The sequence below is a fragment of the Giraffa tippelskirchi genome, chromosome 4 (genome assembly GCF_054371585.1).
Source record: "Giraffa tippelskirchi isolate mGirTip1 chromosome 4, T2T-mGirTip1v1.2.pri, whole genome shotgun sequence".
In the NCBI taxonomy this organism is placed as follows: domain Eukaryota; kingdom Metazoa; phylum Chordata; class Mammalia; order Artiodactyla; family Giraffidae; genus Giraffa; species Giraffa tippelskirchi.
The window spans coordinates 128,359,106-128,375,202 of record NC_137278.1 but is presented as its reverse complement, the minus strand read 5'-3'; the positions used below and the strand labels follow the sequence as shown (position 1 = coordinate 128,375,202).

Below are 16,097 nucleotides of genomic sequence, written 5' to 3'. Positions count from 1 at the left end.
TGTCTGTAGTAACAAATAAACAATGGTTCAGCTGACTAAGATAGTGGCTAAGGATATGGAGAGGGAGGAAGCGATGAAATTGAGATATTTGTGGAATAAGATTGATGGGACTAAATGACTGATAATAGAGGATGAGACTCAATGACTGAGGATGGCAGAGGTCTGAAGAGAGAGTATAAGTTTGTTGGGGAGAAAACTGAGCACAAGGTCCCTTAAAATGGAATCCTTTTCCGAATTCCCTGGTGGCCCAATGGTTAGGACTCTTCATTCTCAGTGCGGAGGGCCCAGGTTCAATCACTGGTAGGGGAACGAAGATCCCACAAGCTGCACAGGTAGGCCCCCCAAAAAGGATCCTTTGTGTATGTATCTCTTTCATTGCATGTAAGACAGGATGTAATACCCTGGAGGAGGAAATGGCAACTCACTCCAGTATTCTTGCCTGGAGAACTCCATGGACAGGGGAGCCTGGAGGGCTACAGTTCATTGGGTCGCAAAGAGTCAGATATGACTGAGGGACTAAGCATTCATGCACACAAGCACGCCTTTGAGACAGGATGTTATAATTAGCTGAGTACGAGTCAGCCTCCTCTACTAAGCCATGATTTCCTCGAGGGAGGACCATGTCTTCTTTGTTTCATCTTTCCCAGTGTCTACACCCCTATCTTGTATGTTCAACTCTGAATCAAAGTGCACAGCAGAGAGACTGGCTTTCGTTTGGGGAGCGGGGAATGGTGGGGAAACAATGATTTTTTATTTTTGGCTGCATGGCTTGTGAGATCTCAGTTCCCTGACCAGGGATCAAACCTGGGACCCTGGCAGTGAAAACAGATAAGTCTTAACCAGTGGATCACCAGGAAATTCTGTGGTGGGGGATAATCACACAAGCTGGGAGGCAGGAAGTTCTCCGGCTTAGTGCCTCCCTCTTCAGCCTTGGTCAGAAGCCTGCCGCTTGGGAAATCACTCCATTTTTCCTGAGTCCTTTACTTTTCTGGGTTAGCCACAGTGTGTGATAGATGCTGAGATGCTGACTGGCTCACACATGGGTGGCTGCTCTGCGGGGAAGAGTGGCTTCCCCAAATTCTACTACCACCACCCAGAAAAGGATCCTAAAAAGGCATCAGGGGAGGAGCCTCAGATTTCTACTCCCTTCTTCTAAATCAACAAATACAAGACAGACATGGCAAGAGGTGGCATGTCTTTGGTACTATGCCATAGGCTGATAAAGCAGGGGCAAAAGAGAATAACCAAAGAAGTGTGACCTAACCAAAGAAGTGTGAACTCCTGCAGTAAGGAAAGGAGATCATGGGCCTGAGACTTCAGCCATAAAAGGAGAAGTGAGGATTTCCCTGGTGGTCAGTGTACATGTTCCCAATGCAGGGGTTGTTGTTGTTCAGTCACTCAGTCATGTCTGACTCTTTGCAACCCAATGGACTGCAGCATGCCAGGCCTCCCTGTCCTTAACCATCTCCTGGAGCTTGCTCAAACTCATGTCCATTGAGTCGATGATGCCATCCAACTATCCTCTGTTGTCTCCGTTTCCTCTTGCCTTCTATCTTTCCCAGTATCAGGGTCTTTTCTAATGAATCGGCTCTTTGCATCAGGTGGCCAAAGTATTGGAGCTTCAGCATCAATCCTTCCAATGAATATTTGGGGTTGATTTCCTTTAGGATTGACTGGTTTGCTGTCCTTGCAGTCCAAGGAACTCTCAAGAGTCTTCTCCAACAACCGCAGTTCAAAAGCATCAATTCTTCGACGCTCAGCCTTCTTTATGGTCCAACTTTCACATCCATATGTGACTACTTGAAAAACCATAGCAGGGAGCCCAGGTTCAACCCCTGGTCAGGGAGCTAGATCCCACATACCGAAACTAAAAGATCCTGTGTGCCACAACTAATATCTGGCACAACCAAATAATAAAAATAAACATTTAAAATTTGGAATTTTATTATAATTTAATTATTTTAAAAACTATTTGTGTTACTAAAAAAGCATTTAAATCAGAATGGTGAAGAAAATGAATTTGATATAACTATCATCTGGACTTAACAATTATTACTATTTGGGAAGTGGGGTCAAAAAGTAATTATGTTAATATTTGCCACATTTAGGTCAGTTAGTATTTATTTATTTATTATTTTTTTTGTGTGGCCTCACCATGCAGCTTGAGGGATCCTAATTCCTTGACCAGGGATCAAACCCTGGCCCCTGTTGTGGAAGTTCAAAGTCATAACCACTAAACTACTAGTGAATTCCCTCAGTTATTCTTTTTTTTTTTTAAGTATTGTAATATAATTTACAGACATTTTAAGTTAAATCCTGAAATATTTTAATATGCATTGCTAATAAAAACTTGTTCCTGTATAATCCCAATGCTCTTATGTTGCCCCCCAAATTAACAATCATTCCTTCAGTTCAGTTTAGTTGCTCAGTCGTGTCCAACTCTTTGCGACCCCATGGACTGCAGCACGCCAGGTTTCCCTGTCCATCACCAACTCCCAGAGCTTGCTCAAACTCATATCCATCGAGTCAATGATGCCATCCAACCATCTCATCCTCTGTTGTCCCCTTCTCCTCCTGCCTTCAGTCTTTCCCATTAATCATTCTCTAATATGACCTAATAGTCCACATTCAAATTTCCCCAACTGTCCCCAAAAGATCTTTTTACTGTTGTAGTTTTGTTCAAAGTAAGATCATGTTGCATGTGACTGTTTGCCTCTTAAGTCTCCTTTAAGTAAGAGTAGCTCTTCCTCCTTTTCCTTGCCATTGACTTGTTGAAGAAACAGTCACCCCAAATTGCCTTTGGAATTTTTCTAATTTGTTTCTTTGTGTTTTCACTTACCTTGTTTCTCCAGCCCCCACATTTTCTGCAAACTGGAAATTAGATCTAAAGAATTCCTTAGCTTCAGGGAAGAATATTTGTTAGGTGAAGCAGTCTTCTTCTTATTGCCTTATATCAGGGCCACATAAAGCTTGTGGCTGGTGGTCTGGAGTTCTGTGTTTTTGAAGCTAGCTGGGGGGAAGCTAAGCCTGAGGGGATACAGGCAGTTAACCACCTATGGATCTGGAGGCTGAGCTCCCACTGGACCCCAGCCTCCGTGGCTGCTGCCCTTAGCAACATAGTGTGGGTTGAAGTCAGGGAGGAGCCACTCAGGATCATCAGCTTGATGCTGGCAGCCTGGACTGGCCTAGTCCTCTGGGACAGGGATACCACACTGGCAGTTCTTCCTTTCAGCCCTGCTGTGTGCACCTTGCAGAAATGAGGAGACTGACCAGGCAAAATTCCCCAGGACTGAGGGGAGATGAACCATTTCCAGACCTGTTCACTGTGTCCTGCACTCTCCACTGTGGAGAGCAGGAAGCTTCCTCTTCCACTCTGGGATCTTTGGTGGCGGTGGTGGTGATGTGGCTCAGAAATTTCCTGCCTCTGTTAGCTCAGTTTTTATCTTCTAACTTGCTGCTGCTTTAAATATGCTTTGACTGATTTTAAAGTTTAGAATGTCAGGGCTGGAAGAACCCTTGTGGATCATCTGGACTAGCCCCTCACTCAAGTATCCTCATTCTCCCTTATCCTTCTTAAAAACAGCTTCATGTAAGATGGTGAGACCAGGATGTTACCATGTATTTCTCCAGTTGTCATTCACATTCTACTTTCTTCTTCTTTTTTTAAAATTTTTATTGAAGTCTAGTTAATTTACAATATTGTGTTAGCTTCAAGTGTACAGCAAAATGACTGTTTTATATATATATATTCTTTTTTAGATTCTTTTCCATTATGGGTTATTATAAGATGAGTATAGTTTTCTGTGCTATATAGCAGGTCCTTGTTGTTCATCTGTTTTATATATAGTAGTGAGTATATGTTAATCCAAAACTTCTAATTTATCCTCCCCCATCCCCACCCCCACCACTATCCCCTCTAACCATAAGTTTTTTTTCTATGTCTGTGAGTCTATTTCTGTTTTGTAAACATTTGTACCATATTTTTAGATCCCACATGCAAGTGATATGATATTTGTTTTTCTCTGTCTGGCTTATTTCACTTAATATGATAATCTCTAGATCCATCCATCACATCCCACCTTCTTATCTTTACCATGATCAGGTTCCCTTTGTTCCATAGTATATCATTTATTTTTTTCTTCATCTTAAACAATAACACCTGTGAAATGACAGGCTTCACATGTAGTTCACTTTCTAAAAATTTATTAAAAGAAAACATTAAAAAAAGTTCACTGCCACGACACTTTGGGAAAGAAATGCTAGAGAAAAATTTGCATCAGGGAGTCCCACCTCACTCTGCCTTGAGACCTTAATTGGATACATTTCTTAAGTCCTAAATTTATTTCCCAATCAGTAAGAAAGAGACTTCTCTGGTGGCTCAGGTGGTAAAGAATTGCCTGCAATGAGGGAGACCAGGGTTTGATCCCTGGGTGGGGAAGATCTCCTAGAGAAGGGAAGGCTACCCTCTCCAGTATTCTGGCCTAGAGAATTCCATGGACAGAGGAGCCTGGCAGGCTACAATCCAAGGGGTCGCAAAGAGTTGGACACAACTGAGTGACTTTCACACACAAGAAAGAGACAGTATACTATCTACAAGTATCAGTTACTAGCTGTGAGTGACTGAAGGTTAAGCTCTTCGTGGAAGACGCCCAGGGACCTTTGCCCAGGAACCTCTGATCGCCTACAATGGTGGAGGAGGGGAATGCAGTGAGAAGTCAGGCTGTGGTAAAGGTTACTTCTAGGCTGGGCATCAAGCCTCAGGGTAGCGGTGGGAAAACGTCTTTTGGAAGCAAAAGTCTGTGAAGCTCCTGCCCTCTCCACCATCTCTCTGGGGACCCCAAGAAGGCATGAACATGCAGTGCCAGAGCCTTTCCATAACAGGAACCACCCACTCGCCTAGTGGACAGTGAAAACTTCCGGAAGAAGAGAGAAGTCAGGTGTTAGGCCTCTAGGAGCTTCAGCGGACTTCTGAGGCTCGAGGGAGGGCGAGCAAAGCAGGAAGGAGGGGTTTGCGGTTGGGGATAGCCAGCTGGTCCACCCCTAGCCGGAAACTGGGGGTGGAGAGGCCCAGGCCCGGCCCACACCCGTCTTACAGCTCCAGACTGGGTCCCAGAGGCCGGCAAACCCCACCCCGCTCCTCTGGGCACCTCGTGGCCCAGGCGGGTTTGTTTATGTATCCAGCTCCCTCCACCCCCAGCCCGGCCCTCCGCCCGCCCTCAGAGTGGCCCCGTGGGAGGGGGAAACCGGGCGAGCCCCAGGCCGGCCCCCTCCGGTCCCCTCCCCTTCCTTCCTCCAGCCTAGGCTTTGGATGCCCCGGGAGGGCAGGTCCTTTTTATAGACCTGCTGAGCCAGTCGCAGCCAGTCTCCTTACTGGGAGTGGGAAGCTGGGGGGTAGCTTAGCTCTTTCCTCAGCTCTGGATTCTGGAGAGGACTCAGGGCTTCTTGTTCCAGGAGAGGAAGAAGAAAAGGAAACTGCTTCATTTTTGGTTAAAAAGGGAACTTTTTTTTTTTTTAAAGCTGTCAGGCAGGACCCCAGTCACCCTTGGGGTGCAGAGGTCCAGGGCCGAGTGGGGGTGGGGGTAACTGGTGAGGGTAACTTGGCACTAAGCACAGGTTTCCACAACTGGTGAGCAGAGAAGCCAGGAAAGATTAGATATTTGGGGTGAGGGAAATGTTTTGATTATGTGTTTGTTTTAAGCTGGAGTCCCTAGGGGTCAGATTTAACTGTTCAGTGAAGCGGCTTTTTCACAGTGGGGTCCAGACCCCTCTCTGAACCTCTCGGGTGCCTCCAGCTTGCCTCCTCTAGCTCTCAAGAATGCAGATGGATCATGTCTCTGGGCAGTTTCTCTTCCTCTTTCTCACCATCCCTTAAACCACCTCTGCTTTTATTTGCCAAGGGTCTTCAAGCTGCAGGGACCAGGAACTGGGTTTACTGTCAAGCCTATTTTCTTGCAGTCTTCAGAAAAGAATATTCCAGAAAGTTGGGCCAGAGCTCAGCTCCAACAGTAACTAGTGTTCTTGACATGTCTCTCAGCTCTAAAAAGAAACCCCTCCCCCCAGCCTTTCTTTATTCTCCAGCACCTTCAAGACCACCAGAGCCACGGACCAGGACTAGTTGTACTGGTACTAGTTGCCTTCTTAGTACCAGGTAGTCTAGGCAGGGATGAACCTGAATGCTTCTCAGATAACGAAACAAACCCAGCAAAGATGCAAAATGAGTCATTTTAAATAATAATAGTAAAGAATACTGTAGCCTGTCCTGAATTTCTCATCAATAGGTTCTGAGCTTCTCAAACAAAGAAACCTGACTTGTTAGAGTTATGAGTTACCTGGGTTTTCAGGGTCTTGAAAAGGCTGAGGGATGTGTGATGGTCCATTTAGCTTCTCCAGTCACCAACTGCCTTGTAAATGACCTGAAATGTGCATGATGTGAAAAATCAGGGTTTATCTTCTGAGACTTTATTTTCTTGTCAGGGACTATTTTTCTTTCCTAAGCTTCTTTATCTTAGAGTAAGTACGACAAGTAAACAGAATTGTAGTCAATGTGTTTTGTTCTTAACAGCTGTTGTTGAAAGTTTACCAAAGGGAAGTTTACAATGATGTTAACTTCAAAATCATTTGTATGTTTTAATTTGTAAAATATTACTGTTACCAGATTGCTAAATGGGAAATCGCTAAAATCAAAGAGTACCTTCAAAATCAGGTTTAACTTGAAAAAGGCAACCAACCCAAGGCTGAGAAGCAATCCTTGGCGTTGTAATATCTGAAGACCTATTCAGGATTTGGGGGACTGGGCTTCCCCTTTCATTTATCAAGTGTTTACTGTGAACTATATCCTAGGCCTCGAGGATACATACTGAAAAGGCATCATCCCTGGCCCTCAAGATTACTTTGTCTGACTGGAGATGTGATATTTAGACACCTTTAATGGATGTATGTAAAAAAAGCATGGTGGACAGAGTTTACAGTAACTGGGGGAGTTAGCAAAGACTGCATTAAAATTCGCTTTTATCAAAGATAAGAGTTATGAGCCCAGAAGGAGGACCAGCTCAGTGAACTGTACTTTTAAATTTTGGAGACCCAAGAAAGCACGTTTTAGCGGAAAACTTCAACAAAGAACAAAGTGAAGGCTAAGAGTGTAGTAGACAGGGAAGATGAGCCTGAATAGGTGCACGGCAGACCGATTACCACACTGGAGTGTTACTACTTAGTGCCTGTGTTCTTATGAGTGGTTTTGAATGAAGACAACCCTCAATCCACATGGCTTTTTTTAAACACAGTCATTAGGAGTTATTTAAGTGATTTCACAAACGGTTAGAAGACAAACTTGAAACAAAGTTTATATTTTTTTTTGTTTAGTGGAAAGAAAATCTGTTCAGGTTTTCACAGATGAATTGGACAAGATGTCCATTTGCTCTCAGAAACTGTTAATAAACAAGCTTATGTTGAGGATGTCCCTCACAGGCCAGGTCCGAATTCTGTCTCCTCCTGGAGAAGCAAAGAGAGAGTATAGTGTAAAGGAGCGTGGCTCTTGAATTTCTGGGTCTAAAGCTATGTCTTTTTTCTCACTACCTGGAATAAAACCAAACCCTAGTTCCCTTTTCAGGCTTAGACTAGCTTAGAACTATTGGATTAAAAAAAAAAAAAAGCTTTGAAACTAAACAAAACAGTCATAATTTAAAGTATAGGAGCTTCGAGGTTTCTCATCTATAGAAGAGCAAAATTTCTTACACTGGTTGAAAGGATTAAATTAGAAATGTTCAGAGGACTGCGCCACAGTTTTAGTTCCTCCTCCCTCCTCCCTCTTCAGCAAGTTTGGGTGTGGTCTTTTGCTAAATACACTAAACAGCTGTTGGAATCTCCAGAGCTTGGTTTACAAAGATGAGTAATGCAGCTTCTTCCCTCCAGGAAGTTTCTTTCTTTCTGGAAGTTTCTTCTCTCAAGTTTCTTCCTTTAGTGCTTCTTAAACTGTGATTTAGGGACTAATCACCTGAAAGAGTTGTATTCTCATGTCCCTCTCCAGAGACTATCATTTATTAGCCCTAAGATAGGGTCTAGGAATCTACCTTTTAAAAAAAGCAGTCCAGAGGATACAGATAAAGATTCCCTGATACTCTATTTTGAGAAACTTTGACTTAGAGATGCTAGCAATAGAAATGTAACGTGATGTTTTGTAATAAAGTTATAAAAGAGGATGATACCATGTAAGCTGTCCAGGAAGTACGTGCAGGATTTTTTTTTTTAAGAGCTAGGAGGTAACAATAAAAAGCTTTTACTAAAACAAAAAAAAAGCTTATTAAGCCCATTTTTTAAATTAAGCTCAGTTTTATAAATGGTTATACAAGGCATTATTCATTTAAGAACTTACAGACTTTCGGTGAGATTATTCTGAGTTGAAATTTGGCACAACTCATTAGCTTTGTGATCTTTGGGAAGTTACTTCCTAGCCTCAATTTCTTAACTTAAAAAATACTTACTAATAACTTACAAAATACTAATAGCCTCTAATACTAGTAGCTTCCTCATGAGAATGACATTAGGAATGCAAGATACCTAGCTGACCTAGGCACCTAACTCTGTAGGATTTTACCTTCTGGCCTTACCCAGAGAAACATGAAGCCTCAGTTTCGGGGAATCCAGACTTTAAAACATGACGGTATCAAGTGCTTAATTGTAGATAATTAAGTGACAACATATAACATACAGGTGAGAAAAGGAATGACCTTGTCATGTTATTGCCAAGTCACCCAGGCTGCCACCACAAAAACTAGGATCAAGGAAAGGCAGAATGGGAGGCCAGAAATTCAGGAAAAATCCTTTAATGCAGTTGCAAAAAGAACTTTTATTTTGCTACTTTGCTTTGCTTACAGCGTATTTACAATTAAAGGGACAGGGGCAGCGGGAAGTGGCTTATGGGACCTTGATTATGGGAGGTTCTCCAACATAGTTTAGCTTCAAATGCAAGCTCTTGAAAAGTTAACCTGTTTTAAGTACCCAGCACCAGACAAACTGGGAGAATTTAATAAAATGGCGTTTGCTGGAGTCTCACAAAGACCTCGCAAATCGGTCAGCGCATTAACTGGCTGTGTGAGAACTCTCACCAGAGCTCTTGAGCCTGTACCCACAGGACTTACACCACATTCAGAGGCATCCGCCTGCCTCTCCGCCCACCCCTAAAGGGGTGAGACTCGAGAAGTACTTTTAAGAGCGGTTAAATTAAGACTCAAACGAGCCTTGGTGTCAAAGCAGAACTTTGCGCCGAGTTGCTCGGCCTGACACTTGTTGAGGGGCACGGTTCAGCTGAAGCGTTGCTACCTAATCACTGTAAAGACGTCCCCAGAGGAGGGCCAAAATGGCGACGGACTTCTCTTGGCACAGCCCTGTTCCCTCCCGGCTCTGGTAACGCCCATTGGCCATGTGGAGGCGGTGCCTGCCTTCCCCCCGCCACCTCATTGGAGCGAACAACTGAGGCAGAGACCAATTCTCCTCTGCCCACTCCAGGTTCTTGCCCTCAGAGCTCGCGCGGCGTTCAATTGGCTTTTATACACGTCAATTTGCGTCCTATCGCGTCTCTTTTCAGTGTTAGTCCAATCATAATTTTCCTGGCTGCCCGCCTGATTTCTGATTGGTTTTGATCCTTTTCATCCTATCCCATTCCTGTCTACTTCTTACCTCCTCCCACTAGGACTTTGCCCAGGCACGTTCAAGCTTCTGGTTGGCTGTTGTTCTGTCATTCCAATGAAAGCTCTTCCAATCCCTACTACTCACGGAGCCCGCCTGGCAGTTGACTGGCTTCTTCCCAAGCCCATCATCTTTCGTTCCTGCCCACCTTCACTTCCTGCCTCTTTCATTGGCCTCTAAAACTGAGAGGTCGATCTTTTGGGGCGGACACCACGCACGCAACTTTGTCTTACACGCCTTAGAGAGCAAGCGAGCCTTGGCATTGGGCAATCTGCCCGTCTTTCTTCTGCAAGTCCCTCCTTTCTCCCTCCCTCATTGGGCGGGGCAGCAGTAAAGGGGCGGGGCCTAGGCCGGGCTTGTGGCGCGCTGCTCCCTCCTCCTTACCCCCCCCTCCCTGTCCGGTCCGGGTTCGCTTGCCTCGTCAGCGTCCGCGTTTTTCCTGGCCCCCCCCAACCCCCCCGGACAGGACCCCCTTGAGCTCGTCCCTCAGCTGCTACCATGAGCGGTAAGGATGAGTCCACTCCAAGGTTAGGGGTGGGAGGGGAGTGAGGGGGCGCGCGCGAGGGCCGACCGGGCGGTCCCCGCCGTGAGGGGGGGCGGGCGGGAGGCGGCGGCGGCGGCCTTGGTCCCGCCCGGGGCGGAGGGAAGGGAGGGAGAAGGGGCAGTGGCGGGGCCTCCGAGGAGGAGGAGGGGGATGGGCCACCCGCCCCGGGGGAGGGGGCAGCGTGGCCTCGCCCGCCCCCTGCCCGCCCCGGCCACGGGGGACGGGCCTTGCCCCCCACTACTCGGCTGCCCGCCTGAGGCTCCTCCTGCCGGGGGTTGGAGCCGCGGGGGCGGCCCGAGCGGAGCAGGCCCCGCCCGGGCCAACCGCCTCCCTGGTCCGCCCTCTGGTCGCCGCCGGCCCCAAGGCCCTCCCCCCTTCCCCCCTGCCGTAGATTACCCCTCCCCCCGTAAATTACCCCTCCCCCCTACCGTCCCGCCCTTTCCACGCCCCACACCCCGAAACCGCCCTTTCCCTCTAGGGCCCGCCCTCTAGCCGCCCCGAATCGCTTGATTTCTAACCCCTGGATTTCTTTAGCCGCTTATTAGTATTTACAAATGTTTCCCCACTCAAACTTTTTATCTGTTCTTTTCCCCTTTATCCTCCTTTCCTCTTGTTACTTCTTACACTTGAGTTTTTCTCTTTCTCCATTTCCTTTGACCCTAGTTTTTAGTAAACTTTCCATCCACCCACATGTTTTATGCCTTATCTATCCTTTTTTTCCCCCAGGTTACTTTTTCAGCGTGCCCATCGACCCTCGTATTTCCTGTACCAAAAGCACCTTTTCAATGTTTTCTGAGTTTAATTTTGTGCAAGGGAGAATTGAGGTCCAGTTTTGGCATCATTGAGCCTAGATCACATCCTACTGGTCCTGCAACTGTTCCTTCTCCCTGATTCCTTTTTTTTTCTTTTTAATACTGGCGCCTTTCACCTTCTTGTTACTCATTTGTTTCATCACAGCCTCTTTTACCCTTTCTCACTTTACCTTTTGCTTTCTCCAATTTTAAGTTGTTTTAAAATTCTTTTTAGACCAAGATCACTCCATGGATGAAATGACAACCGTGGTGAAGATTGAAAAAGGAGTTGGTGGCAATAACGGGGGCAATGGAAATGGTAGTGGTGCCTTTTCTCAGGCTCGAAGCAGCAGCACAGGCAGTAGCAGCAGCAGCGGAGGAGGAGGGCAGGTAAGTGATGATCCTGACAGAGTGGGGAAGGTGCTGAGAGGCTGTAAATATCCTTAGATGACTGTCTTTTTTATAGAAAGATTTTTAGGGAAGGGCTAAATCATTTTATAGATAGGGAAGTAAGCACAGAGGGACAGGTGACTTGGAGATCCCCCTAAATGAGAGTTTCAGCAGTATAGATAGATCCAACTTTTTATTTGGTTGGGTTTTTCTTTTTTTTTCCCCTTTGCACTGTTACACTGCTTATTTTTTGTATACTGCCCCCTGGTCTGGCGAATGGGTATCACTAAAGTAACTCCTTTCCTCTCCCTTATTTCTGGCCAGGAATCCCAGCCATCCCCTTTGGCTCTGCTGGCAGCAACTTGCAGCAGAATTGAGTCACCCAATGAAAACAGCAACAACTCCCAGGGCCCAAGCCAGTCGGGGGGCACAGGTGAGCTTGACCTCACAGCCACACAACTTTCCCAGGGTGCCAATGGCTGGCAGATCATCTCTTCCTCCTCTGGGGCTACCCCTACCTCGAAGGAACAGAGTGGCAGCAGTACCAACGGCAACAATGGCAGTGAGTCTTCCAAGAATCGCACGGTCTCCGGTGGGCAGTATGTTGTGGCTGCCACCTCCAACCTTCAGAACCAGCAAGTCCTGACAGGACTACCTGGAGTGATGCCTAATATTCAGTATCAAGTAATCCCACAGTTCCAGACCGTTGATGGGCAACAGCTGCAGTTTGCTGCCACTGGGGCCCAAGTGCAGCAGGATGGTTCAGGTCAGATACAGATCATACCAGGTGCAAACCAACAGATCATCACAAATCGAGGAAGTGGAGGCAACATCATTGCTGCTATGCCAAACCTACTCCAGCAGGCTGTCCCCCTTCAAGGCCTGGCTAATAATGTACTCTCAGGACAGACTCAGTATGTGACCAATGTACCAGTGGCCCTGAATGGGAATATTACCTTGCTACCTGTCAACAGCGTTTCTGCAGCTACCTTGACTCCTAGCTCTCAGGCAGTCACGATCAGCAGCTCTGGGTCCCAGGAGAGTGGTTCACAGCCTGTCACCTCAGGGACTGCCATCAGTTCTGCCAGTTTGGTATCGTCACAAGCCAGTTCCAGCTCCTTTTTCACCAATGCCAATAGCTACTCAACAACTACTACCACCAGCAACATGGGAATTATGAACTTTACCACCAGCGGATCAGCAGGGACCAATTCTCAGAGCCAGACACCACAGAGGGTCAGCGGGCTGCAGGGATCTGATACTCTGAACATCCAGCAGAACCAGACATCTGGAGGTTCACTGCAAGCAAGTCAACAAAAAGAGGGAGAGCAAAACCAGCAGACACAGCAACAACAACAAATTCTCATCCAGCCTCAACTGGTTCAAGGGGGACAGGCTCTTCAGGCCCTCCAAGCCGCCCCATTGTCAGGGCAGACCTTTACAACTCAAGCTATCTCCCAGGAAACCCTCCAGAACCTTCAGCTTCAGGCTGTTCCAAACTCTGGCCCCATCATCATCCGGACACCAACAGTGGGGCCCAATGGACAGGTCAGCTGGCAGACTCTTCAGCTGCAGAACCTCCAAGTTCAGAACCCACAAGCCCAGACAATCACCTTGGCCCCAATGCAGGGTGTTTCTTTGGGGCAGACCAGCAGCAGCAGTACCACCCTTACACCTATTGCCTCAGCTGCCTCCATCCCTGCCGGCACAGTCACTGTGAATGCTGCTCAGCTCTCCTCCATGCCTGGCCTCCAGACCATTAACCTCAGTGCATTGGGTGCTTCAGGAATCCAGGTGCACCAGCTTCCAAGCCTGCCCTTGGCGATAGCAAATGCCTCAGGTAAGACTTGAAATCTTTTACATTTATCTCTAGAGCTACTTAGCATCTCAGCTGAAACCGTTGAGTTTAAAGAAGAGGGAGTAGAATCTTTTGAGGGCAATACTTCTGAGGGCAAGTCAGTCAGAGAAATAGCAATGATTCTAAATCATTTGGAGCTGACTTAATGAAAACTTTTTCCTCTTCAGTTAATCTGTCCAGAAAGGAGCGTTTCTGGGCAGTGTCCTTGGGGTCTCTGTACTTTGAGTGCCTGGTACTACAGTACAAGAATGGGCAAACTTTTTCTGTAAAGGGCCAGATATTGAATATTTTAGGCCTTGTGGGCCACGTAAGTTCTCAGTTACGTGTACTTTTTTGTTTTTGCAACCTTTTATAAATATAGAATATTGAGGGTTTTATTTGGCTTGAGGGTTCTTCTCTGCAGATAGGAATGGATTATAAACTTACCTGTAGGGCAGTTATTAAATCATCAGATATTTCTCACAAACTCTAAGCAGGGGAAAACTGATGGATTCCAAAGGACGTCAACAAAATAAGTTCCCTGGTTAATCTTTAGTTAACCAGAAGAGCCTACCCTTTGAGGTTTAATTTTCTCAACTCCTACTTAGCTTGAAAGTATTAATGTGTATTTTTAATAAGCTTTCTAGGTGATTTTTTTTGTTTTGTTTCTTAAGCCTCCTAGGTAGTGATTCTCATACTTTAGAGAGCCACTTTCTAGACTGCTTTGAAAGTAGCGTATGGTTGAAAGGTGGAAGAGAACAGAAGTGGGGCACAGAATGGAGTGGGGAGATGGAGTTGAGAGGAATTAGAAGTAAGAACTTTGAAGGGGAAAGAGAGTTGTCAAGGAAGAAGGTGTATATATTGTAATGTATGTTGAATCAGGTGACGCTACTATTCAGTCATTTATTTTGAACTGTGTTTTATTAGTATTGGTTAATTTGAAATGTAAAACCTCTATTTAAAACGGTGAGAATTTATTTAGAGTTTATCATTTTAAATTTCATGGTGATAGAACTAATCTTTAATGAAGCATATTAGGATACATGTGCATCTTTATATTCTGGCATGATATATAGAAATTATGATGAGAAGTGGTTTAATACCACTGAACTTCTACTTCTGTTGGTTTATCTGTGGATTTGTTGTTTACTTTTATTATAGAGTTCTCATTCTGTTTAGATTGGTTCTTATGTAAGAGAGGGTAACAAATAGGCAACCATATTTCCTGCCTCCTGCAGTTTAGGAAAATCTGTGGTGGGGAGGTCTGCTTAAGTTCACTACTTTCTTACAGTCTTGTAGTAGTATGTTTAAAATTACTACATTTTGAGCCTTAACAGAAATTTTCTTAGTGAATTGGAGATCTTTAAATAGAAGGTTAGAGCTGAAAGAGACCTTAGGAATCCTCTCATACTCCTGCCTTATTTTCCAGATAAGGACTTGGAGATACTGGGAAGCACATACATTATGAGATTACTTGCTGTTCTAGTCTGGAGCATTTATTACCTGTTAATTTTAACTTGGGACAAGAGACATCATGTTTTAACTTGGGACATCCTTTAGATTGTTAAAAATCTTTTGGAAAAGGTACCTTTTGTTACTTTGAAATTTAAGGCTATAGAGCTGACAAGTGTTTACAGGCTAAAAATTATGTGAGTAGAAATGGGAAAGTTTAATAAAAACTGAACCTAACAGCTTGGAAAATTAGACCCTTTCTGGGTAATCTACATTTGTGTGTTTGTTTTCTCTTTGCTCTTAAGTTATTGAGATTGTTGTAGACAGTATTAATTTGGATCCTTGCAATATGTAAACGGTTTATAACTTGAGCTCTGAGGAACAGTTATGAGATACTTTCATTGCTAAATCATGGTCTGGGGAAGTCTGCCATTTACTTTGTCATAGGATAGGGCTACCTTCCTAGCTGTTATTGATGGTCTCTGAGCTCTAGAAAACGCATGCCTTTCTATAAGATAGCAGCTTGACATTCACTAAGAAGATGAAGCTCTGAAAGGCCATTTTGTAAGAGTTGAGATTGCTTTATTAACAGTGGTTTTTGAAGATGTGTGTTTCCTCCTTTCTGGTTAGTCATAGTTGTGCAACATTTTTTCCCCTTCAATTGATCTGACTTCAGCCTTAATGAAAGATAATGCAGTCATTTCCTGGAAGCTTAGTGCTCTTTAGCTGTTGCCTGGCTGCTACAAAGTCTCTCATTTTACCCCTTTTTCTGGTATATAGTTATTTTATTAGAAAAACTCAGCCTCTTGGCAGTATGATGTAGTGGAAAGAGCCATGAATATGAACTCATGTTGTAAGATAGGTAAGTAGATAGTAATCTGCAAAGGGAGACATTATTTTTAAATGGTTGTGGAAAACTGCAGCTTCTATGTCACTTAATAGATTTAGTCTTTTTTTTGGCCCTACCACATGGCTTCTCGTAGGATCCTAGTTCCCTGAATAGGAATTGAACCCTTACACCTCCACCCCCCACCTGCAGCAGTGAAATCGAAGAGTCCCAGCCACTGGACTGCCAGAGAATTTCCACATTTATTATTTTTAATAAAAGTCATCTTTTAAGACTTTTCTAAGTTCTCTTGTTGACTTTTATTATGTTTATTTGTTTGCTTGAATATACAGGCAGAGGCACAAACTTAGACCCCAAATCAGCCACCCATCTCTGTATTCCTGTTTTTCACAATTCTGCCACTGGTGGGTGGTAGTGAAGAGGGGACCACTCAGTAATGTGGAATGATCTTAGTTTTTGTTGTTATTTTTTAAGTGAGCAGCTTTTCCTTTTTTTTTTAAATTCAATTAACACCCTATTCCCTTTATCCTTTTATCAACACTCTTTCATTTGGTA

The 16,097-nt window shown here is 44.8% G+C and overlaps 2 protein-coding genes across 10 annotated transcripts in view; one reads left to right on the top strand and one right to left on the bottom strand.

Moving 5' to 3' along the window:
* Positions 1-10,586, bottom strand: part of SP7 (Sp7 transcription factor) — a 45,242-nt gene extending 34,656 nt beyond the window's left edge. For 3 of the 6 annotated variants that reach the window (XR_014083628.1, XM_081596097.1, XM_081596094.1), the window contains exons 1-2: positions 9,316-9,528; positions 6,330-6,413 (exon numbers count right to left, since the gene is read on the bottom strand). The gene's annotated coding sequence lies outside the window, so the exon portion shown is untranslated. Of the gene's footprint in view, positions 1-6,329; positions 6,414-7,314; positions 7,489-9,315; positions 9,529-9,672 lie in introns of those variants that run through there. The other 3 variants (XM_081596096.1, XM_081596098.1, XR_014083629.1) reach the window with 2 other exon arrangements.
* Positions 9,627-16,097, top strand: part of SP1 (Sp1 transcription factor) — a 33,049-nt gene continuing 26,578 nt past the window's right edge. The window contains exons 1-3 of one of the 4 annotated variants that reach the window (XM_081596015.1): positions 9,627-10,186; positions 11,252-11,406; positions 11,731-13,246. In XM_081596015.1, the coding sequence (XP_081452141.1) occupies positions 10,180-10,186; positions 11,252-11,406; positions 11,731-13,246 (1,678 nt within the window). In that variant the 5' untranslated portion in view covers positions 9,627-10,179. Of the gene's footprint in view, positions 10,187-10,383; positions 10,572-11,251; positions 11,407-11,730; positions 13,247-16,097 lie in introns of those variants that run through there. The other 3 variants (XM_081596017.1, XM_081596018.1, XM_081596016.1) reach the window with 3 other exon arrangements.